The sequence below is a fragment of the Sparus aurata genome, chromosome 10 (genome assembly GCF_900880675.1).
Source record: "Sparus aurata chromosome 10, fSpaAur1.1, whole genome shotgun sequence".
Classification (NCBI taxonomy): Eukaryota; Metazoa; Chordata; class Actinopteri; order Spariformes; family Sparidae; genus Sparus; species Sparus aurata.
The window spans coordinates 15,160,962-15,187,150 of NC_044196.1; the positions used below are offsets into that span (position 1 = coordinate 15,160,962).

Consider the following 26,189-nt stretch of genomic DNA (forward strand, 5'->3'; position numbering starts at 1 on the left):
TATATAAAAGGAGTTATCCTGCTTTCAGTAAAGACATTACTGTATCTATACAAAGGTTTAGATGCTAGGACACTGATGGAATCTGTCCCAAACTGTTGATTATTCAGTATACATGAATCACACATAATTCCTTGTTAAACTTTACTCTAAAATGTCGAAATATCTCAGTCTATAATGGAAACCTTTGTTCTTTGTAACCTTGAATCCTATTTGACAAAATCTGAGCAGATGCTTGATATCGTGTTCTTGCGTATTCAAGACACAGTTTGCAGTACTTTTTTCAAGTGAGTCAGCTAGAAACTCCAACTCATCCGCCCATCGCTAGCTGAGTTAGCTTGAAAGAGGCAAGGTTGATGTCTTCTGAAAACCAAGGATTTATTTCTGCTATGCTCGTGCAGAAAAACCTGACAGGCATAAAAACAGTAGCGGAAATGGGATGTAATGCTCAGCTGGCGTAATCCAGTATTAACTCCAGAGCCCATCCATCCTATACAGGCAGCCGGATAACTATAACTGTCTCTGCTTTAAAGCGACAGCCATTGCCACCCTACATCCAGAATGCATAAGTAGGATGGGATCACATTACCACCAGTTATCTTGGACTGGGCTGGGCCAACAGGCCAAGTCCCCGTGGCCTCTTTACCTCATGAACTCCAGATTAGGCACTTAAGCTTCAAGTCACTTCATTTGCTCCAGTTTGTTCTTTGAGACCGTCCGGGATCATGATGAGCGGCCCTGTGTGTCAGAAGACCTGTTTTACTAATTCAAGGAGCACAGCTGTCAATACTTCACATCTCTCTCCATTAAGTGTCAGTGCTTGTCAAGCCGTGTGAAGGCAAAGTCACATCTCGATGGAGCCCCTCACCTTCCTCCCCCTGCATCTCGACTCCTCAATTAACAGTGTGAAAGAGCTGCTAAATTAAGACCTAATTTGTCAGATGTGATGACATTAAATGTGGCAGGAGTTATGTTTAGATAAAGTGTCCTTGGTGTTATTCTCCGTTGACATCCCATCAGTGTCGATGGGTAGAGATGTTTGTTTTTCGGCCAGACCAGCGTTCCAGCTTGTCCAGTTTGTTCCATGTCAAAAGCCACCTGTTGGTTGAAAAGGGTTAATAATAGAAGCTTGTGCTTTTTGGATTTTGAGGGTTTCAGCTGTTGTTGAAACAGTATCTTTTGCTGCACGGTAATAATATGGATCAACAAGTGGTAAATGCTCTATTCAGTAGTTCTAAACTATCTACTAATATTTCAACATCGTTTACAATAATAAATGCATCAGCATTGTGGCCTTAATCTTTAAACTATGTTGTCCTGCTAGACTTTAAAAAAAGCTTGTTGACAAACGGTAACATATGATGACATGGTATGACTTTTGGACTTTCAATATGGTTGAATGCCCGTGGTTTGGTTAGGCTTAGGCTCTAAAACTAGTTGGTTAGGTTAAGGTTTATGCACAAAAAACTACTTGGTTAAGTTTAGGCAGAAAAATTAATTGGATAGGTTTAGGCACAAAAACTACTTGGTTATACATTGGTGTAAAATAACTTAGTTCCATCATGTAACTTACCTAAAAGGTAAAAGCTTAAAGGTAAGTTATTTCCTCATTTATGGGCATTAACTTAAAAAAAAACGTATCGAGTCCTGGACACATTCGAAGTGTGAATCTGAGAAAACAATCCAGTGCATGACCCGTACAACCAACTCGACTACCCAACCTCTTGGACTTTAAAACTAGAGGGATAATTATGGCGTCAAACCTAGAAGCATAGTGCCACTGACCAAGCTGCTGTTATTGAGGCTGTATACGTCAGGACAATGCAATATGATACTTGTGCTTTTTGTGTATTTAGAAGAGGTGTTTGTACCAACAGAATATAATGAACTGCAGTTCTCAAGTGGATTTATTGCAGCAAAACTCTGTCGGGCACTGAATCATCTCCTCACCCCCTCTGAGGTGCATGAACTGAGATATTTTGCATAATTTTGCAAAAATGTACTTTAGAGTATAATCATAGTGAAACCAAGCCCCTCTTTGCAGACAAATAGTGTTGTGAATTGCAATCATCAGCCTCTACAGAATACAGCTGCACTTTCTGGTTTAGTAAAAACACTTAACGGCTTTATCATTGATAGTGCTCCATCGACAAGCACCTGCTGACTGTACCAGGCCAGTAACCAAAGTTCAATGACGTCATGAGGCTGGATTTCTGACCAGGAAGTTTACACTGTCACCTACTGCTGTTAACTATCGCTGCCATACTGTAACTCTGGAAAACTGATATAAATCACCAACCGCTAATGAGTCAATAAGCTTGAGTTGTTCGTTTGCCAAAAAGGTCTGGAAAGATTTCCAGAGATTCACTGCTAATGTTGGTTGTTCACCTTCAGTAATAGCTGAGGTTGGAGTTTCATGTGTCCAGAGACTTTGCAGCTCAGTGAGGAACCTGTCAGCAGCTCCCAACAACTGTCCAAAATGGTTCCCGGGGTGCATGGCAGTGAGCCGCACGCTGTCGTCTGTCATGCTAAATTTACCGCCACCACCCTCCCTCTCATCTCCACCGCTCCTACAGCCCCAATGTTGGCTGACTGTGTCCATATTATATTTATTTAACATGTATTATATTTACAGCAAAAGGGGTTGATGTAATTTTTGTAAAACAGAGCCAATTAAAATTGACAAAAAGCTGAATTTGACATGGTATATATGGGCTATCTTTTTGTTTAATTGCGTGACTGAACCATTACTCCACCAAATTGAATAACAAAATAATGTTTCAGAACACACAGAGACTTGTTCTCATCTGATACCCCATATTGATTGGGCTACATTAGTGACTTTTGCCCTCCAACACAGATACAAATCACAGAAACTGTTTTATGATGTGAGAATGTAATTGTTACGGTTTGGTTAAGTTTAGGCACAAAAAAACTTTTGGCTCAGGTTTGGGCTACAATAAGTACCCTGTTAAAAGGTTAGGCAATCATCATAGTTTGGGTTAAAAAATGAATGATTTGTTAAGGTTAGAAATCCTTCACTGTAGAACAATGGAATATGAACACACTCTCCCGTGTTAAATGCGCTGTATGAAAGTTTCTGCCACTGTCAATCAAAAAAAAAAACCAAGGACTTAAGTAGCGTGCAACCACCAATGCCAATGAAAAGTGCACAGCTCAATAATATATATAACAAAGGTCCTGTTTTTAGACATTTAAATCAGAAAATGCACATGTTATTTCTTTAAAGTCTGTTTTCTTTGAGTAATTGTACCATTTTAATGTAAATGTATCAGATTTTACTAGATGGCTGTTCTTTGAAAATGGAATTTAATGTGAAACACAAATATAGTTGTAGACAACAGCCCATACACTCTACTGTATATGCATCAGATGACACACAGCATGTAGCAGTACATGTACATTATCTCGCTACATAATCATTTATAAATGACCCCGCTGTGCTCGCTTAGCCCCCGAATATAACACAGTATTTTTTTTGTGTTTGCAATGTTCTTTCCTGCTTCCCCCTCTTCCATAATCTGTATCAGGGATCGTCTTCGCATCACTTATTCATGGGAGAAAAATGTCAAGGAAATGCAGCAGATCAAGGTACAACATGAAAAATTTAAATGGGAATTTTGTGACGTTGAGTCTTACATTTTCACCCTGTAAAAGTGATGGACCTGAATAATGATAGCAGTGAGAGCACAGGGCTTAAAAGCCCTTAACATCTCCATATATAACCGAAGATACTGTATCTGCTGAATTACAGCACACATTCTTCCTATTATAGAAAACATATATATAAATCTATTTTAATTGGAAAGTACCACATAATATCACTGCTTAATCTGTCAGTGGCAGATATGAGTCACTCTAAAGCACACCATAATGCTAATATGCTAATGTTTGGTAGATAATGTTCACCTTTTAGTGTAGCATGCTAATATTAGCCAGTTTGCTGTAAACCAAAATTATTGCTGAGGCTAATGGGAATGCCATTGATTTGATTTCATTGGAATTTTGGGCTTTTTTTGATGAAAATCTATGGGACGACCAAGGTTACATGTTTGGCTGTTGGGAACAGAATTTTTCTGTCAATACAGGTCAGGACCGCCATTTTGGGAGCTTTGACGCTTCCGCTAGAGTTTATTGCAGATATTCAACGGGTTTGAGCTGAGCACAGGCTATAAACTTTCCAACTTGCACTCATTATTTGCTCTTATGTTTACCTATTAGTGTAATTAAGAGTCAAATGAGAGACAAGGGGAGGATGTTAAAGTGGTTTGATTATTGTACCTTATGTTTTTGGCATTATTGATGGTAGACCGTACGGAGGGCAACATTATGGCAAAAATGCAAAAGCTATTGCACACCTGGCAACACTGGTTAAGGATTAATTAAATGCCACAGAAAAGCTCCATGTCAAGCTCCTAATTAGTCCTTTGTCTCTCTTTCGGTGCGACCAACACAACCCTGAAATAATCCAAAAAAGCCTTGGACATCTATTATCACTGTGACAGGTGATCTTCGAGGCTTCAAAGCGTCTGGGTCAGCCCTAGTAGTGGTTCAGATACTTCACTCAAAACCAAAAATGTCATCCTATGTAGCGTGAGAGGAAGGTCACAGAAAAGGTCCATCAATTTGTTATTTTAGTCTCGATTGAAGTTGCAAAATAAAGTTTGACGCCTGGTACTTTGGCACATGTAGACTTGTTAGCATGACTAAAACTTATGGAAAAGTAACATAAAATAGCTATATTGATTGCTTAAATGTGAAAACACAGTAAGAAACATTTGTGAAGCTGGAATTGATCATTTTATCAGCACATGTATTGCACTACCATGTCTCAGATCAGCAAAAGTGCCATTAATAACTTGGAAAAATTACACTATTAGTATCTCTTTACATATAATTTGTTGTTGGTTGCCAGCCCCACATTATATCCAAATATCTTCAGACGAATAACACATCTTTGTTGCATTGCACACCTTTTATGTAATTCACGAAAACAAGCTTGAGTTTCTTAGCTGAGATTGTTGTGCGACCTATCCGTAATATGGCTCACTGCTGTCGGAGTGAGTCATTCACAGATGGTCCCAGACACTTTCTGCCCTCACACTTTGTTGAAGTGAATCAGCTTTGTGGGCCTGTGAGGTATCTAAAAGCTTTCCCTGCATTTCATCAGATCTCCCACGAGACCACATTGTGCAAAGAAAAAGTGGGAATAGTACATTTAAAAGAATCAGAGGGCAAGATTTTTCTTCAGGTGCATTGTTTATTAAAACAACAATTTAACAATACTTTAGCTTTAAACTTATTATTTCTGCGCAGAAGTCCTGGAACCCCTCCCTCCAAACAGAGCAGTTACACTCGCTGGTGGCGAGTCAGAGAGTGTGTTGACTGTTGTATCTGAATCTTTCATGACCTACCCAGCGCAGTGTTATGTAACAGCCTGGTGTAGAACGTCCTGATGTGTTACAGCAGCCATTATTAATTTACTATCTGGCTGGAGGGAAAAGCTGGCTGAACTTCTAATTTTGCACAGATCCCAGGACACTTGCTCCCACAGGATGATGGGAAACCTTGCTGCTTTGAAATACCTTTAAATGTTCCCTCATTGTACAGATTCAGCTATTTTTCGAGGTAGCAGACCAGATGACAAAGATTTACGAAAGGATGATTGTGTGATTTTTCTTATTACCCACTGGTTTATACAGAGACGGAATCAACGTGTTAAAGCAACATTGGTTTCTTGCACAGCTAGGCCCACGCTGCCGAGAGGCACCGAAAACATTCTGCTCTAGGGGGGAAAGGCCCTGGCTTGTTTTTAGTACAGAAAAAGGTTAGGTTTAGTGGAACATGTGATGGTTGCTAGCTCTGAGATTGCACTAGCTAGGCTGAGCTCGTTGGTTAGATAGGGTTAGGTCAGACACTGGACTTTAGTGACCAAGAATGAAGACTGACTTGTGTGTTGTAAATAACTTAATATATGTAAATAGCATAACTTACGTTAACCAATGTGTACTTTTACTAAACATAACCAATTCATTTTTGTGTCTAAACATAACCAAGTAGTTTTTGTGCCTTAAACTAGCCGAGTTATTTTTGTACCTAATCATAGCCAAGTAGTTTTTGTGTTTAAACCTAACAGAGTAGTTTTTGTGTTTAAACCTAACAGAGTAGTTTTTGTGTTTAAACCTAACAGAGTAGTTTTTGTGCCTACACATAACTAAGTAGATTTGAAATGTCCCTCTTAGATTCCACTGTGGTAGGTCAAAACATGATAAAGTGCCCTCAAGGGTGCCCTTTTCATTGGACAAAATGTAGTGAGTTGCCCTCTCCTCACTATAGATATACTACAACTTTGTGCATGTGGTGTCTGTTTTAATTTCTTCCCCCTTGCCCCTGCCCCTCAAAGATACTGAGTCTGCCACTGTTGGGTCTACAGAGAAGCTAACAGCAAAGCAAGCTGCTACTCTGCAGCTGGTGTATAAGCTGGTACAGTCTGAGTGTTTATTTATGTCCTGCTCACTGAGCGACTTACATCATAAGGGTGAAGCACACATAGAAACGTGTAACCAATGATAGAGAATGGAACAGCAAGATTGAAGCCTTGAAATATTCCTACCAAATATTATTTCAAGGCATGAGCACTGAAGGTAGAAGACCACACTCTTCTTAGCCTATAGGTTGATTTCCTGTAGCACTATACTCAGTGTCTGTACAGTAGAAAACACCAATGTGAGGAGAAAGGAAATTTGAGAGGGGACCGAGGGTGACCCCGTGAAGTCCTGAAATCTTGGCGCCTGAAGGAATCATTGATCCAACCCAATCGAACGCCAACAAATTCAATTCTGTCATCTGGTGGTACATGTTAAAGAACGGTGCTGAGCAAAACATTGCCTCTTACAAAAGAAACTATCGTGAAACACTGAGGTTATAAATGGACAGAGGGCTGGCGGATGATGTTGCAGGAGTGATTCAGTCATTTATGCAAATTCCTGTTGCCATAAAACTGAGTCACTGAATCTTTGATGATAAAATGTACACATGATTCAGATGTGGCGGGTTACTTTTAGCGTTAAGTCAGGTGTTATTTGCAAAATTCTCATGCTTGTGTCAAGTGGGATTTGTAACTTCGATTTATTTCTGGTAGAATGTATAACTTTTTATACCATTGCCAGGAGGAATATGCTACTTTTTACAAGTCATTTTATTGTTTAACCTGTTTCAAGTGGAATTTGTAACATAGATTGAGGTAGAATAATCTTCTTTTTTTTCACTTTTTTTAATGCGAAATTTGTTGCGTCAGGCGACTTTATTACATTTTTACACTTGTTTCCACTGGAATTTGTAATATTTACCCTTGTTTCAAGTTACAATTTTCACATTAACACATTTTGCAGGAGTAATGTGTGGCAAACTCCGGCTCTATATGCATTTTGCTTTAAAATCTGATAACATGTTGGCTCTGAGGCATTCTTCAAGATCCACAACCATACTAAGTAGAAGGCATTGATATGACACGTGGCAGTCATCTTCCACTGCTAGGGTGGGGAACTTTTAACACTTGGTTTGGATTGCACCTCATTTGTATGTTGCTCTGGACTAAAGCATTCACCAAATAAATCAATTTAACTTGACATTTAGTAATCCAGCTGAATACACCTAATATTTTTCCAATATACAGGCTGACCTGCACTTAGCAGTGTAGAGTAATAGAGGCTATGGGTGGCTATTCTGCAAGAAATGTGACCCCTCTGCTGCACTGCGAACCAGCCATGCTCTCCTTGCTCATCATTTGGTGCCACGGCCAAGTGCAGCAGAGACCCAGAGCACGTTTCTGACAACTCACCGTGGCACCCTGCCCTCATCTTGTGTCAGCTGACGGGCTGACACTGACTGGGCACTGGGAGACGGAGCCAGGCAATTACATCGCTGACCTCTCACTTGGCTGCGTGCACTCAGACTTCTGCATGGGTCGGGCGACAGCAACGGGGCCAGAAGGGGAAGGGTGAAGCGAAGTCAGGAGATTGAGTTAGGGCAAAATAGCCAGATGGACACGAAGGGTGTGAGAGGTAATCTTGAGAAAAACAGAGAAAAACAGCAAATGAGGGACGCTCTAAGCGAGCGACTGGCTGCGAGGTGTTAACTCTGCGTGTCAAGTGTCTTCATCCATTCATCAACCCCGCCTGTCTTCCCTCCTCCCCCCTTCCACACCCATTTCTATATGTAACGGATCTCAGCCTTCTTTTCTGCTCCTCAACATGCTTTCTCACACGCCCTTATATAGCTGTGGGAGTCCCTGCTTCGCTTTCCGCCCTACAACTTCACCTCTCATATAAATACCCCAGCGTTACTAATATGGCCCTGTGGTGACGGGGAGGGGGGGGTGTATAGGATGAATTTGAATTTTGTGAAAGTATCTTTGGAGGTGTCTTGTTCAATTTCTCCATAAGAGCCACGTCTGCAGCAGTGCAGCTGGTTGGTTGGTATTAAAAGGGGCACTACGTAGCTTTGGAGAAGTTTTTTGATATTCACAACAAAAATGAGGTGATAATACAAATTCAGACATGTTTACCTTTTATAAGGTCCCCAGAACACTGTTTGAAGCTAGAGAGGTGGCAGGGTTCACCACATATAAACAAAGTAAGACAGTAAGAGATTGTGTTGTCCTTTAAGTTCAGTTTGTCTCGGTGTTTCTCTTCTGATAAAAGCTTCATCCCCAAAACTGCATACTGCCCCTTTAATGTTTCTGCAAGAAAAACATGTGTATGTAGTTATTATGATCGAAAACGGATGGACATGCAGACGGCACAATCAGGAGTTTAAAAAGTGCGTAGTCATTGGTGTCTTAAGTCAAGTTTGCTCTACAGCAAACCTCAAATCACACTTAACTACACTTTTTACAGGCTTTGGTTTATATATGGCGGACCCTGCCATCTTCTCTAGCTTCAAACAGTGTTCTGGGTACCTTTTTTTCCCCTCTGAGAACAGCTTTTTTATTCAGTTATGGAAAAGATGAATATTTCTGAGTTTGTATTATCGCCTCATTAATATTGTGAATTATACAAATTTGAGTTTGAACTTCACAATGCCCCTTAAAGAAGCTGGAATCAGAGAATTTGGCTTTTTTCCTCTGATTAAGTTAATTAATAGTTAACATCTACTTGATTTTATCGTTACAGCTCAGTTAGATTGCTTGTAAATACTCAATAAAGGGACTTAAAGTGAAGTGTGACTGTCCTGTGTGAACAGGGCTTTAATCACCCAAGTGCAATCTCAGTGTGTAAGTTTGGACCCGTTTTGTCTCCTGTGAAGGCCCGTCCCATTTGTTGTAAACCTGGAGGCTGTGACTATTGTGCTTTGCCCTAAAGCGTTGCCTCTTCTTGCAGTTGCTCTCGAGTCAAGCAGCCATTATCTTTCAGGTACGTTCAGGTCTGCCTTCTGTATGTAAAGCTGGGCTGCGACACACACAGATCCCTCTGTGGCTGCAGTATCTGCTGATTGTTCTTCTCCACTCCTGGACTGCAGTTTGGTTTGAAACAGATGAAAGCAACAGGCGGACATCGCAGGCCGATGGAGACTGAACTGCTTTCAGAGTCCAGCAACAGCAGCTTGGGCTGTGCCTGAGTCTTCATTCTGACTGTGTCTGCCAAAGCAAGCTGGTTCAGTTGTGAAAGAGAAAAAGAAACTAATTCATCTATTAACACTGCTGTTCATCATGTTCATCCATCCATCCTCACACCCATCACCCCACGTGACCAGCGATGATGTTAAATGTTACGTCACTCAAACCACAAAAGTCATATTTTCTGACCATTTAATGTACAATTATTCATTTTTTAATATTTGTATAAATGTTTAGATGTATTTATTTTCCAAAATCCTTTATAAAAAGCAAATAAATAGAACAATGTACTATTAAATGCTCTAAAATTAATATAAGAAGGTGTCAATACATTTGTATAAATCTGTACATAAATGTCTTACTTTAAAAAAAAATGCATTGGTATTTACCTTTGTAATAATTCCCTTCTCTATTTACTTTTCCATTTAATTTTCTATTTCATTTATGCATTTTAAAAATGTTTTTATCACCCAAAATGACATCACCGCGGACAAGACTGAAATGACAGTATGACATAAATTCATATACGATTAAATGCATTCCAAATAATACATATAGGTATTAAAATTAACATTACAGAGCTAGCAGAAGGAAAATGTTACTTATTGAGATTTGGGACAAACTTACCCTTTAAAGTAACATAAGCCTCGCCCTGAATAGAACTCATTCTCATCAGCTGATACATGGTGATTATCTTGCTTTAGTGCTTCGAGGGAAATAAGCCAATGTTCCTAACCAGATTAGAGAAAAATTGGATGTGGGTCCAGCCATGAGCTCATGTGTCTGGACTCTCCGACTAAAAGAATAGACGGCTTTAAAGAGACTCCATGAAGAGTGACGTAGCACATACGATATCATGCTGTACGTATAAGATACTTGCTCATGTGCTTTGGGGCATTTGGCCGCTGCTGAATGTAATCTATTGAGCAACGCTGCTTTGCAGGCTGCTACATAACGCTTTTCAGCCCCACATGTTAAAGACCGGTCATCCTTTCATCATCTGCAAGCTCTAAACTGAGTGACAAACGGAGAACAAGTGTATTTTTACCCAACGGTGAGAAATACAGTTTAGCAAAGCGTGTCGAGAGAAAGAGAGATAAAAACGCCGACGTATGCTTGAATCTGAGTACTACTGTATGTGCATGTGTGCAGCCGCTTTCCTTTGGCAAAGTGTGAGCTCCTCTCCTTTCCACCACACCTGTCGCAGCGTCTCTTCCCCTCGACATAGTTGGCTCAAGTTCTGCCCCTCTTGTTCTTCTGGAAACCCCGCTGTCCGGGCTCCTCTCGCGGCCGGCTATGAAGGCTGTCAATTGTTGGCTTCAGTTTCACTCAGATTTAGAAAGTGCAAGGCAGCAATCCAAAGCTTTCGCTTCTAAGGCCTTGAGATTAATGTTGAAATGCCAAGAGGTTACTCGTGTAAATGAAACTTGAAAGTTTGTTTTCATTGGGGCTGGTGGGACAGGGGAGGTCTAACATGGACGGAAGGGTTTACAAGTCAGATCAGTCAGAGATAGAATCAGCCCTCATGTGATGCTAAACAAAACCTTCTCTTTATCTCCCCAACTCCCCCCCACCTCTCTCCTCGTCCAGCTTGCAGCCCAAGTTCTGGACGATCTGGACGATGAGGACATTGGATTCGGCCTGGTGGATGAAAAGAAGGACTCTGCTGTTGCCAAGAAGCTGGGTGAGCATGCCGGTCACCGACAGAGACCTTGTTGCCTGATTGTCAATGACACTGGCAGAGAAGAAGAGAAACATCCCAACACTTTTCTCACGGCCTCTCCTGGTGTTTTCACTGAATTCTGCAGATTTTACAAGCTTCTTTATGTCATTTATCACCACATTAATCGACGAACCATAGATGTGTCCAGTCGTGTCTTCAGCTAGTTAAGGAGCCAGTCTTAAAGGTGCACTATGTAGTTTTGCGGAAGAATTTCTAGTATCAAACAGTGTTTCTGGGGACCTTGTTTTCCTCTAAGAACAGCTTGTTTGGGCAAATATTTCTGAGTTTGTAATATTATCTCATTAACATGCAAATATCAACATTTTGAGTTTGAATTTCTTCTCCAAAACTACATAGTACCTCTTAAAAGGGAAACATGTCAGGTGAAAAGGTTTTCTCATGTCAGATGCTGTTAAATTATGAAACTTAAAGCCATCATGGTAGAAAGAAAATGTCCAAAATACCTCCCAAAAACCTTTTATATGACATTTTGCACGATGGATGTCAGTATTTGCTTCCAATCAGACAAAAATTGTTTGGGGGAATTGCGGGAGGTTGATGGGAAGGCAATACAAGGTTCAAAGGTTTGTATTTATATAATGAATAATTTGCATAATAATTTACATATTAAATATTTAGGAAACTTCAAATTTTTACAATTGTCTTAATGTAAGCATTCAGCAGGAAGTAAGTACGAGTGTCATATTTGTGAGTTACTGATACACTTGAACCCAAACTGTCAACTATCCAGTGTTACTCCATGGTTACTAGTGAGCAATTGAATGCATGACTTACAAAACAAAAGGTTAATGAACCACCTATAGAAAATAACGAACAGTAAATGTCAAAAGATCTTTGTAAACATGGGATTCAAAGTTTAGTAAAGCATACAGTCCATGTATGGTGAATAAATGAAACAACTCTGCCCTCAAGTGTTGACTCAAGATGCTGCAGCTTCACATATATCATTGTAGCTCTGTGATATATGTCCATATCTGTGCAAATATATACTGCTGTTGGAAATTAAATGAATAGAAGTGTGAGTTCTAACAGTAGTAGAGTATTTGTACTTAATCAATTGAGTGTAGACTACTTCTGAATTCTTATAGTATCAATCTACTTCTGTGGTTTACTGTTGCTGTATCAGTGTTTCACCACAGGGACCAACTATAAACCACACTGTATCATGAGCTGCAATTGTCAAATCAATTGCTGTATGAATGTGTGTGATAATCTTCCCGGTATAAAGGTGGAGTATTAAAAATTAGATGTTTCATCTCTTCCCTCTCATCAGGTCTGGATGAGGTGGAAAGCATCTACATCTTTGCCGACAATGAGATCATCGAATATGACGGAGAGTTGGCCTCCGACACCCTGGTTGAGTTCCTTTATGATGTAAGTCACTTATGGTCGAAGGATGGTGTGGGTTTATTTAGACTGTGGTATGTTTTTTCCTGGCCAAACCCTGAGCAACTGACCATTGATCACTTAAGTTAGTTATTGAAAAAACAGGAATTAACAACTGCAAGACAAGCTGCCAGGAAGAAGCTATACTTTGTAGAGGCAAACTGTAAATACATCATCATGTGATGCACCAAGGCCCAAAAATTCATTTTGCCATGAGCTTACATTGTGACACAATTTCATAATTTGATCCATTCGCTCCAACAACAAAATACTAGAAAAAATGCACAATTAAATCATTTAGTCTCTAATCATGTTAGCCGGGCGCTAAACCGGACATTAGCTGGCTCAGTGAGTGGAAGTCTCTAGTGCTCATGCTCTGTGGGCCCAACAAAAGATTCAGGAAGTGAAGCTTTTTTGGCTTCGAGCACCACTGAGCTGCTTTCATTGGAATAAACAGGGCCCCGCCTCCAATGCTGTGTCCAGGTGTCATTATACATCCATCCATGCTGTGAGATAGATTGTGAGGCACCTGAGACGAGTTCTGATTAAATTATGGACAAATGGATTTGTGTTTCATCAGGCATAAACATGGAAGGAAACATAAGAGTTGCGGATAACTTGACCCAAAGTCGAAAAGTAATGGGCCAAGAATAGACCCTTGAGGACCGTCATGTGATATCAGCATGTAGAATATAAACAAGAGATATTAGGACTGTTCTAAATGATGATTATGTAATGTATCGTGATGTTTGTCCAATCAAAACCAGAAACCATTAAATATTCATCAACTTATCTGTTGTCAGGTGATTGAAGACCCTGTGGAGAACATCGACAACGAGCGTGAGCTGAAGGGTTTCCACAACATGGATGAGGTCATCAAGCTGGTTGGCTATTTCAAGAGCGAGAAATCTCCTCGTAAGTTGATTATGATTTAAAGACTGAGCCGCAAGTGAATTCTTAATAAAACAAACTACTGTTTAGAAGCATACTAATATGTTTTTTCCCCCTTGTTTTCTCGATCCAGACTTCATTGAGTATGACGATGCTGCCGAGGAGTTCCACCCCTTCGTCAAATTCTACGCCACATTCAACCCCAAGGTTTAGCCCATTTGTTTGAGCGCTTCTGTGGATCTATTTTCATATGTCTACACTAAAATCAATTCATTAGAGAGCTGCGCATGTCATATTAATGGGCTTGACGTCGATTTAAAATGTTTGGATTTCTTGTCTGATTCTCTTTTCTATTCACATTATTTCAGATCGCCAAGAAGCTGAAGCTGAAGATGAACGAGGTGGATTTCTATGAGCCATTCATGGAGGAGCCCGTCACCATTCCAGGAAAGCCCTACATTGAGGCCGAGCTTGTTGACTTCATTGAAGAGCACGACAGGTGAAACTAAACCACGTGGCGTCATGTGTGAAGAAAAACAGGCAAACTCACCATCTTAAGTAACATTTCAGGGACTATACAGTAGGTCCATCTGTTGAGTTTAGTGGCAGTTGGCATCCATAGTTGTAACTGTGCTGCCATCTGCTGGACAGTCCCTTGTTGAATACTGAATGAAACTGCATGAATAAGAAGTAAAACTCACCAGCACTGCTGAAAGATGTTCAGAATTATGTGTGAAAGAGGCTTAAGATTTAGAAAAACATTTCTTAATTTTGATTTTGGGGTGATACGTCCCAATAACCATTGAGTTGAGCCTTTCGGAGTGGTGTTATTTAGCTGACACTGTTAGACAAGCTACATTTTATTTATATTATATTTATTTCATTCTCATGTATACAGATATACATTTTTGTTAACATTATATTATAATTACTTAATTATTAAGTGGCAAACAAAAGTAAGGTACAAACCAATGATAGAAGGAGTAAATGGGATGGCTGACATGGGGAAACAGAAAAGACAAACAGACAAAGAGAGAAGGGAGGACAAGGACTTAAAAACACAGGGAGTGATAACTAATAGGACACAGGTACGCAGGGAAACAGACAAAGAGAGGAGGATATCACATGGATCAACTACACAGGAGGCCAATCAGGGACAGGTGAAGCTAATCGGGACAATCACAAGGAAGAGAAAACAAGACGAAGGGCAGGAAGTAACACAACATGACAAATGAGGATGAACTAAATCAAAAAACAATAACATGATTTCCACCAATACCAAAACCACCATTTCTTTCGCTGCTTCAACTTTTTCATAGACTATGACAATTTTTGATGTTTTGTTGTTTCAGGCCCACTCTGAGGAAGCTTGAGCCACACAGCATGTACGAGATCTGGGTAAGAGACTGACTGAAAAGAGGCATCGGTTAATTATTTTCCTCCAATAACACTTGCCTTTCAAGGGAGTGGAAAATAATCTGACGTCCTTATCCTTTTTGTGTTCCCAGGAGGACGACATCGATGGAGAGCACATCGTTGCCTTTGCTGAGGAAGATGACCCAGGTAATTTTCTACCCTAGTGCCTCTTTATTTGCAGTCACGACGGTGATATGATCAAATATGAAGCCAGTTCTTCACCTCTGAACTCCTCCTTAGACGGTTTTGAGTTCCTGGAAATCCTGAAGGAGGTGGCACGCGAGAATACTGATAACCCCAACCTCAGCATCATCTGGATCGACCCTGACAACTTCCCCCTGGTATAAATACCCTATTACTCAAACTGTCTATCAGCGAGTGAGCACAATTCATGTGTAATATTATTTATGCAGTAATTAATCATTTAGTTTGTCAGAAGTTCAAGGCAAAGTTAATCACCCAGAGAGGGCAAACAAAGCAGGCATCCAACGTAAGAAAGGAGACATACATGTACATGAGGAAATCTAGCAAGGGATTGAGGAGAGAAGGCTGTTTTATATGCATTATAATGAGTGAATGGGGGTCAGGTAGCTGGGAATGGCAGGAAAAACACAGAGGGAATCTACAGGGCAGGTAGGGAAAAGCAGATTAAATGACATGAGAAGAAAAACAGGAAAACTATGCAAAAGTGATCAAAAAGGGGTCAGCGTTAAGAGAAAGAACTTGGCCGAATGTCATAATTGTGTAAGTATATATAAATCTAACCACATACTGCTTTCTGTGTGTGTCTCACTTTCAGCTGGTGCCATACTGGGAGAAGACCTTCCACATCGACCTCTCTTCTCCTCAGATTGGTGTGGTTGATGTTGAGGATGTAAGCAACCTCTCCGGTCTTTTGCAAAAACCTAAAATGAAAACTCCTTTTCGAATTGAGTGAACAATCTCTTTTTAATTTATGTTCGACTGTAGTAACACCAAGAGTAAAATTTACCTCAGTTGATTTTGTTTTTTTATCTTTATGTGATCTGATCTTGATATAATGGGGTGTTCCCAGCACCACCATGAGTGGTGAGAAAGTCTTTGCCAAACATCCTTTTGGAAATTTAACCAAAATGCAAAAGGTCCTCTTGTTCCCATCTGTAGTCGAGTAGTATCAACCTGTCAAGTTTGAGGTTTAAGTTGTGTGCAGGTAAACAGTCTGTGTGGAGAGGGAATACACTGGCAAAACAAAATCTTGGAAATTAATATACAAACTCAAGACTGTTTTGCTTTTTTTTTGTTTCTTTTCTTTTCTAATGATCTGCGTTCATAGTCAGATATCTGTTTAGAGATTAGCCAAAATTAACATGTAAGAGGAAGTCTGTGAGCTCAGTTGTGCCAAAACTTTCTTCTTTGAAAGGCCAAAATGGAAAAATACAGACGAGGTTTGAGATTGAAGTCAGTATTAAGATAAAAAGATCCAAATTGGGAAAATAAGAGCAACAATTTTCTTCCTTTTACTTAACAGTGGACCTAATTTTCTTCATAGAAAAAATGGTGGGCCATGGGCTAAAAAGTAAAGACCTATTGAATTGTATTATTAAGACGTTAAATTGTACGAGGATCCCAAGTTTCCTTGATTGACTGAATTCCTGCAAAAAACTGTCATTCTGCCCACTTTGCTCTGATTATGAAAAGTAATTAATGATGATAATAAATAATAATAACATTTAAATAGCAATTTACCCCACAAACACAACCATAGCAGATTTTTGTCTTTATAAACAAACACACTTAAATCCATAGAAAAATTTAATGGATTATAAGCCATCACTATGTTATTGCCTTACAATAAGTTTCATCAGTCCAAACTGAATATAACTTATCATTGTTTCTCCTCTCCTTTTACCTTCACACTACAATTTGGGGTGGGGAAATAATTTTCTCATTTTGTGAACATTCTTGTGCCTGTCATTGGCAGGCTGACAGTGTATGGATGGAAATGGATGACGATGATGACATGCCCACAGCTGACGAGCTTGAGCAGTGGATTGAGGACGTTCTGTCTGGAAAGATCGACCCAGATGATGATGATGATGAGGACGACGACGACGATGATGATGATGATGACGACGAAGACGACGACGATGATGATGATGAAGATGACGACGATGATGATGAGGATGAAGATGACGACGATGATGATGACGATGATGATGACGATGATGATGATGATGATGAATAATTGTTCACAACCATGTTACACTTCACTTTGATTTAGCCAGTAATGGCAAAACCAAAAGTATCACTGTTTTTTTCTAACAACTTGCAGCAAACGTACTTTGTGTCTGTTTGCTTCCTGTATGGTTTCCTGTGAGGGACAAATATAACGGCCCAATGGGAAACTTTTACTGTTAGTCAGGGAGGGAGATTTTCTAGGGAGCAGAGGATTTGCATCTCTGTTGATGAACAGGCTTGCATCTTAAAATGGTAGTGCATTATATGTCCTTTGCTACTGTATTAAAACATGCTGATGTCTCACCTCAGAGTTTCACAATGAACGTGAGCGAAGAGGCTAACAGAGGCTAACTTCCCTGACATTTTCTACCTAATGTCACAGACTGGGTTTCACCCCTTTGTGATGTTCTCCAATTTACTGTAATCCTGTTTCAATGACATATTTTCTACTTGATGAAGAGAAGAAACAAACACTTTCTTGTACTATTTTAAAGAGAATAAACCTTAACTCACTGGACAGTCTTAAGATGATTACAGTTTTGGAAAGCTCTTAAGGTACCAGATAATAAAAGTTACAAAACGATTTGTTTCTGCTCTCATATTAAAATGGAAAGACAAAACCATTTTAAAACCGATGCTGGTTGTTGTTGTGTTGTCATTGCTTTATGAAAAGACAACTATTTGATTGCATGTGTGTGTGTATGTGTGTCAAGGTAGGAGTGATTTCCTGGTTGGGAAAGGCTTTCTTAATCATATACTGAAATAATTTGTATTATTCAATTACTAAATGCAATCAATATACAATGCCATAATATACCTTGTATATTAGTTATTGTAGAATGAACCATTTAGATCCAGAGAAGGAGCGGGTTTTTATAGAACATAACATGCTTATGTTTAAAACACCTCCCACCTTCATATGCTACGCAATAGAAAAAAAAGCAAGTGCAGTGGTGAATGCTGTTGCTGTAGATGCATTCGTGAAATTATGAATTGCATCCAAAAAACAAACACTTTCAGTGTTTTCAGCCAAATCACTGAACATATTGGCAGACAAAAGACGGAGGACAGCATGGAAAAAGAGAAGTGACCGACTGTGGAGGACAGTCAGAGCAGTCAAACCACCTCAGGGAAACAACTGGTTGGGCTGGATCTCTTTATTTCCACTGATCATCAGTGTTGATTTGCTCACTAGGTAAATATTAAGTTATACCAAGCACCTTATCATTTAAGCTAACATTTAATATTTAGATTTACATTCAAAATGTGGATGTAACATCTATATTTACATTCAAAATACTCAACATTTAGCCTAACATTTAACATTTCAATGTAGATGTAACATGTATATATACATTTAAATTTAACATTTAAAATAACATTCAATACTCATATTTAACATTTAGATTGAATAATGATATGCACATTTAACATTTAGATTTACCGTCAATATTTATATTTAATATGAACATTTAGATTTAATATTTATACTAACATTTAACATTGAGTTTTAAGATTTAAGATTTATATTTACATTTAACATTTAGATTTGAAATTTATATTAACATTTAACTTTTAGATTTAACAGTCTACATTAAAATGTAACATTTATATTACATACATATTTAGATTGAATATTAAGATTTTCCATTTAGATTTAGATTTAACATTGAGCATTATTTTTTAAATAGTATAGTGGTAACCACATTTTTTACATTTGGCACCCAATAATTGCTGTAATGCACAAAAATGCATTTCTTACAAAGTCATAGGTGGAAAAGTACCTGGTCCAACCAGTCAAAGTAAACTTAAGTGTTTAGTGTTTCCAGGGGGTGGGGGACAGTCAACCGCAACACACTGTATTTGCTTAGTAAAAACACGGATGAGACATCTATTTCCAAACAATGATAACCCCTCCTATGTTCTCGGAAACTTAAGGGACATCAGTAATACTCTGCCAACACAAAGATAACAAACACGGAAGAAGATTAGGTGACATTTCTCATTTACAAACCGGTCTATTGAATTTGGAGGTTGATGTTGTTTGAATATTTTCTACGAGGAATCCCTAACAGTACATCTCATCCAGTTCAGACAATATGTTTCACAGTCACAAGTTGCAAACTAATGCATTACAAAGTTAGCCATCAAAGTAAGTAAAGTGTGATGAACTCATTAACTAATTAAAAATTAAAATATAAATAAAAAAACATGTACTTTATAACCTTATTAATGAAGGCGCCATATGTACTCCAAGTGTGAACTAAAATAGCTTGAGTGGACATTCTTGCATGCATCTGTACTCTTTACAAGGTGTGTTTTATTTGAATAACCCTGCATCCGATCCACTAAAACAAACAACTGGCTTATCATTATTTAACCTCATCTGTATAATCGCGTTCTGTGGTTGGCTGAGTATACATGCTGCTCTCCAGTGACACCCAGATCCAGTTTTACATATTTGACAGATGTACACCTGACCACTACCTGTGCGAACGCCAGGACAACAGTGGTTAAGTAAGCAGACAGAAGAACAAGTATGGCTGAAAAACGTAGCACCCTTAATCCAGTGTTATACAAGGGTGGGACAAAACGCAACATACATCCTTCATTTACATATGTTTCCTCAGTATTATTTTTTTAAATGGATCAGATATCTATGAGCAAACAATGTGCAACCCACCAAATTTCTAAGGGACATTAGCATTACCACAACAACTCAGTCTTTCAGTCAGACAGATGATGTGAGAGCCTCAAACTTTGACCTGGATCATCTTGTTTTCTATGGAAAGTGGAATACTGGGCAGGGGTGAATGGTGTTCTGAACTCCCTTTGTCTCTTTGGATTTTCTTCTGGCGCCTTCTCTGAAATACACTTTTTTGTTTTTTGTTTTGAGATAGAGGCACAAAACCTCACATTACAGAGATGCGGAAAAGTAATATACTGCAAATAAATACAAACACATTTGTTCAAGGACAGCCCTTTGTTTGCAGAAAATTAGAGACAATTCAAAAGTTAATTGTTAAAATGAGTTGAATTAGAATTTGGACTTGTGTTTTAGAAAGAGCTCTTCATCCCCATCATCAAAACACCAAATTAGAAAAAAGTATTTTATCTGTCCCATGAGTCAAGCTCTGGTGACTTCTGTAACATATGCCAAAGAACAATGACACTTTACATACATTCAGCATTTATGTTACATTTCTGTTTAATATCTATCATTAATATTAATTAAAATGTAAGCAATGATATTAATTTAAATTAAGATTAAGATTTAATACTGAGCCTAACAATTACTATTTAGATTTAACATTTATTCTAACATTTAACACTGAGATTTAATATTTCTAATTACATTTAACATTTTGATTTAATATTAACATTGTGACTAAAATTTAACATTTAACATCTAGATTTTTAAAATTTGTATTTACATTTAACATTAAGATTGAATATCTAACATTTAGACTTGCATTTAACATTCATAGTAACATTCAACATTTATATATAATAAGTAACATATATCTAACTTTATATATTAAGAATAAATATTTAACATTTAGATTTTATATTTAAAAATTAAAATTCAGAGAAACAATTAACATTTACACTTAATATTAGCATTGAGAGTACATTTTATCAATCATGTTTAAATGTAATATTTAATATTTAGATTTAACATTCAATATTAAGATTTGATATGTTTAAGAAAGTGCTCTTCATTCCAATCATCAAAAAAAATCCCTTGAGTCAAGTTCTGGTGTATTTGATGACCTATGCCAAGTATCAATAGAGCTGTCCTGGAAGTTGGTGGCCTCACATTCTTTCAATTTGCCACCAGTCTAAAGTGGTATGTCGTGTAATGTAATGTTTGCAACGCTTAGACAAATATTTGGAAAATGAAATCTGATCCATTTCTGTTTCACTAGACTCAGCAAACGCCATCAGTAAACAAATAGGGACATTCTGCCTGAAACCGGTGTCATGTTTGCATTTTGGGTGTTCATTGTCAGTGGGTGTGACAACAGTCCCTGGTCTTGTGATGCCCAAATGGCACGTTAAGCAAACGTATAAAAGAGCAAGACTTTTTCTGTTCAACACCTCAGAGCGACACCCAGAAGGAACGAAGAGAAGATAATTCACCAACAGGTTAACTCTTATTTTTCTTTTGCCTTTCTTTAATGGACTGACAGTAACTAAGAGTCATAGTTTCTCCATGTGCGAGTCTTATTAACACGTTGTCTTCTTTCTTTTTGTCAAGTTCATCATTGTTAATAACTGCCCAAACTTCACCATGAAGATGCTGGCTGTGTCTCTACTTCTTCTTGCCATTATGGCTCTGACTGAGGGGACTTGTGAGTTTGACTGTTTCAATTTTAAGAGTAGTCCGAATATTGTGTTTTAAAGAGAACAGACTGAGATAGACAACCAGAGATTTAATCAAGTTTTACAACAGCTGTACAAAAGGGACAAAAGTCACTTACTGTTGTTTTGAACTGTCCAGCTCCTCCTGAAACGGTTCCTCCTCCGATGCCAACTCCTGAACGTAAGTGCACTTTTCTTCAGAATTATTACAAGGCACATGTATATGACACTTAGTGAAGTTTTCGGAAAACTTACTGGTGTTTTTTTTTTCTTGTCATCTAAAAAAGAAATAATAGCAGATAGTTATGCATCACATGAGTACATTTTCCCACAGATTTCTTTTAAAACACATGACACTCTGTTATGTATATGTATTTATATTGTGTAAGGTACTTACCCTCATCGCTTGTATGTCAAATTGTCCAGTTCATGCAGGGACGGATGAGGTGAGCAGTGAGGAAGGTGAGTGCAATGACTATGAGGGGTGGATCTTATATTTATGAATATTAATTGTGATTAATTAAATATATTTACTTCTTATCTAGTATATAATGGCAAATCGAACACAGTGTTACTTTGAATTTAAAACAAATACCGATTTATGAAATGTTTTTCATTTTTACATTTTTACAACATTGAAGTTAGTATACTATGATTAGGGACTAGCTTTTATTTTAATTCTCCACCATTTTTACGAGAGAAGCATTTCGTTATAGATTAGAGCAGTTGTTCCTAAACAGTGTGCTGAAAAGCAAGTCCAGGTGAGCCATGGGAAGTTCTAATCATAATAAAGTTCAATGTTGCAATGATGCTTTATTTCAAAATTAAATACATTCAAATTAATGGGCAATATTTTTATATTCAAATTCACATTCTGTTTAATTCACATTAATTGTATTTAATTTTAACAATTTTATTTTTCTATACATTTTTATGACATCTGCTGCTCACGGTGTCCTGAACTTTGATATGTGTAAAAAGAAGTCACTCACCTGTATATCAAACTGTCCAGGTGAAAGCACCGAAGGGGATGGAACTGAGAATGCATCAGAAGGTTAGTGCCATGACACATTAGAATCATGATAATGACAGACCTATTAACCTCCAAAAACCTGTTACCCCAACGTTTAAGGAATGACATAAAAACATTTAGTATTTTTGAAAAATTGTTTGCTTTTTTAGCAAGATTGATTCTGTTCCCATGTCTAGCTTAGCTTACCCTTCTTGAAACAGGGTAAAACAGCTAGCTCGGCTCTTTCCAAAACCCTGCAAATATCTCCAAAGCTCACTTATCAAAAACCTTAAAAACTGAAATGTTTTTTCTTTTTTTATAGGAAGGTATAATTGACTACTGTCTTCTTGACAGCATGATAATAGACCATTTTCAAATGGCAGCCATTTCCCTCTGATGTCACACTCAGCATGGGTGCTGTGTCCACTTGCCAATTGATCAGCAACTAAAAAGACGATGGAAAGAGAAAATCTGGAGGGACACTGGGCCATATTTCAAGCCATTTATTACCCCATTAACTAACTTTAGCATCAACCACTTCCTAGCTAATATTAGCATTTGCATCCAGCATGTTTATTTTAGAGGTTAAATAATTGATCGAAGATGTGTGTTGATATTTAAGAATAAATGGACACATTTCCTGTCTTTTATTGTGTAACACTATTCAACATTATGTTAGCTAAGAAGTGGTTAAATGCTAACATTAGGGTTTGTCTAATTTTAGCTAAAGGGTTATCAAATGTTATTTTACCCTGAAATATGGCCCTCCAGATTTTTACTAGCCATTGCCTTTTCAGTTACTGATCAATTAGGAGGCAGTGAAATCAAATTCTCATGTTTGTACAACTTGAAAAGTGGAACACAACAGTGCGACATTTGACCGTACCACCCTTAATTAATAAATGAATTAAAGAGTCTTTAAGCTGTGTTTATATACAGTTTATGAGTAGGACAAAAGTCACTCACTATTGTGTCAAACTTCTTGCTCCCTCAAAACCTGAAGCCGATAAGGGAGACGAAACAGAAGACGATGAGGGAGACGAAACAGAAGACGATGAGGGAGACGAAACAGAAGACGATGAGGGAGACGAAACAGAAGACGATGAGGGAGACGAAACAGAAGACGATGAGGGAGACAATGCAGAAGACGATGAGGGAGATGAGTCCGCATCAAGTGAGTGCTTTTTCCACTTCGAACTTTGTTATATTTCTTCTACCTTGTTCTCAAATTTGAATACGAGTCAGTGACCTTTTTATTTAGAGAAATGACTGCAATAGGAGGTGGGTGCGAAGACACATGACTTTTATGAATAAGAGGAAACCTTCTGCTGACTGTCAATCATAAACCACGCCCATCAGTGGGGCGGATCTTTTGTGTTTGGACAGAGTCGGGCTTGCTGTTTCCAGACAGCTAACTAACAAGACTCTGGGTGTTTATTCCTCCAGAAGTACTGTCTCTTGCTCCGACTCACTTCTCGTGAGCTGGCCTGAGAAGTGCCTATATACCATGTTCCCACAATGGCCATTTTCCTCTTACATCAGGATCAGGGTGGGTAGCTCAAGTATTGTAGCGCTGTGTTTCTAGGTTCCGAATCCAATAAATGTAGGTAACAAATAACAAATGTTATCATTTTACTGCTTACTGATTGAATGTTTGAAAGACGATGGATAGTGAACATCTGGAGGTACATCAGGCCATATACATTTGGAAAAGCACAAATTAATTTTAAAATATTAACACCATCATGGACAGATTTATCTAGGCCGGGAAGTTAAATGATCCTGGATGTAATCAAACAGTCATGTTCGCTAGTAAGTGGTTGAATGCTAATTATAGCAAATGGGTTATCAAATATGTTGTTATACCTTGAAGTTTGGCCCGATTGGTCAGATTTCCCATATTTATATGAATTGCAACCTATAACGCCGTAGTGTAACATTATCCAGATGTTCAAGCTTCCCAGCCTGAGGTTGATTCGACAGGAAAATGGCCGCCCCCTGTCCAGCCCTACCCTCCTCACACAACATACAGGAAGAAATCGTATATATTTCTTTCTACATAATTAACAAGATATCACAACCTAAGTCAATGAATGCTGCTCTGTCAAATTGTCCACCAGATGAGGAAGAAGGAAGTGGGGGATCTTCAGCAGAGGCAGGTGGTCAGTAGATGATCAAGGTAAATAAAACATTCATTAGATATTGCATTCATCATCACCAAAGAGTTACTTATACTGCTCCTTTGGTTGGTCTTGGTACAGAATACCTTTTTCTTTAACATTAATGTTAAAATGGATGTATATAATGTATTACCATACTGTTGTACAGGCAAAAAGTGACAACATCTTACAATGCTTGCCTGTAGCTGTGTGCAGAGATACTGCACAGGGAATCTTCCTGAATAAATAATCAGTCAATATAGTTTCGGGATCAAGATCTCATTACAGGTTTTGGTTTGTGTCATTCTAACTGACTCCATGTTTTTGTATGCACAGCTCCAATGTCCTGGGATGATGGGTGGTGATCGGATCATCGCAGACAAAGAAAAAAAGGAGCCTTGATGCACCGGTGAAAGGTGCAAACATTGGAAATGTGTTTGTTTCTACATTTGACATCAAATCAAATTTGCATTTTATGCCTTGCTGTAACGCTACTTGAGGAAAGGAACGACAAGTGACATAAACAAGAGCTGCTTCTTTGGCCCTGTGCTTTAAGTAAGAGCAGATGGAATGGCAATGAAAGGAATGCTTTTTGCACAGCTTGATCTTCTTGTATCTTGCATAATTATTAAAAGATTCAAACACTGAAACAAGCTTGTTTGTAAGTTTGGGTGCCACCTTGGTTGGTATGTGTCCTGTATCTCAAGAGCTCCATAGCACCAGTAAATAATAGGGACCATAATTCTGAAGGGGAAATTACACAAGATTTACACTATGATTTTAATCTTTGGAATCCCATTGTATAATCAATATATGTGGACATTAAGTATCATAAACGCTACTGTAGATCAACCAACCCTTTCATAAACCATCATGTTACTCTTTCAGCTGTGATTGCAGTACGATTTAAAGTCCCACTCCAGACAGTGTTTCTTCCCACCTAATGGTTAACATTGTTCATCAAACAGATAAACAGGGGGCATGGTTAATTCTCATGTGTGAACTATTACCATCACAGCAACACCTCTGTTCTAACAAGATCTGCATTACTGGCATGGATTAGCAATAGCACTAATATTAGCATGGATAAGATTAATAACAATTCATACTATAACAATATATACAATGTGAAAATAAAGTTTTTATTATAATGAACATACATATAATAATTATGATTTGCCCCTAAGCATTTTTTTTCTGCATCATAATTTTAAAAAAATAGTTTTTTCAGGTAATATCAGCAACAAAGGTAAAAATATTGTGTTAAAATATTACTTTGGTAGACGTGGTAAAGTGCATAGTTTCTTGACTGGCCCAGACAGAGTCAGATCTCAAAGATAATGTTCTCTTGAAAAACAAAAAAGG

The 26,189-nt window shown here is 38.2% G+C and overlaps 1 protein-coding gene across 2 annotated transcripts in view; it reads left to right on the top strand.

Annotated features, from left to right (window-relative positions):
* Window positions 1-25,474, top strand: part of casq1b (calsequestrin 1b) — a 34,720-nt gene extending 9,246 nt beyond the window's left edge. The window contains exons 2-14 of one of the 2 annotated variants that reach the window (XM_030430517.1): window positions 11,225-11,318; window positions 12,652-12,752; window positions 13,568-13,679; window positions 13,789-13,862; window positions 14,024-14,154; window positions 15,008-15,053; window positions 15,164-15,218; window positions 15,312-15,412; window positions 15,871-15,945; window positions 17,032-17,291; window positions 23,655-23,839; window positions 24,786-24,844; window positions 25,161-25,474. In XM_030430517.1, coding sequence (XP_030286377.1) covers window positions 11,225-11,318; window positions 12,652-12,752; window positions 13,568-13,679; window positions 13,789-13,862; window positions 14,024-14,154; window positions 15,008-15,053; window positions 15,164-15,218; window positions 15,312-15,412; window positions 15,871-15,945; window positions 17,032-17,291; window positions 23,655-23,839; window positions 24,786-24,835 — 1,284 coding nt within the window. In that variant the 3' untranslated portion in view covers window positions 24,836-24,844; window positions 25,161-25,474. Of the gene's footprint in view, window positions 1-9,398; window positions 9,432-11,224; window positions 11,319-12,651; window positions 12,753-13,567; window positions 13,680-13,788; window positions 13,863-14,023; window positions 14,155-15,007; window positions 15,054-15,163; window positions 15,219-15,311; window positions 15,413-15,870; window positions 15,946-17,031; window positions 17,912-23,654; window positions 23,840-24,785; window positions 24,845-25,160 lie in introns of those variants that run through there. The other variant, XM_030430516.1, reaches the window with a different exon arrangement.
* The last annotated feature ends 715 nt before the right edge of the window (window positions 25,475-26,189 follow it).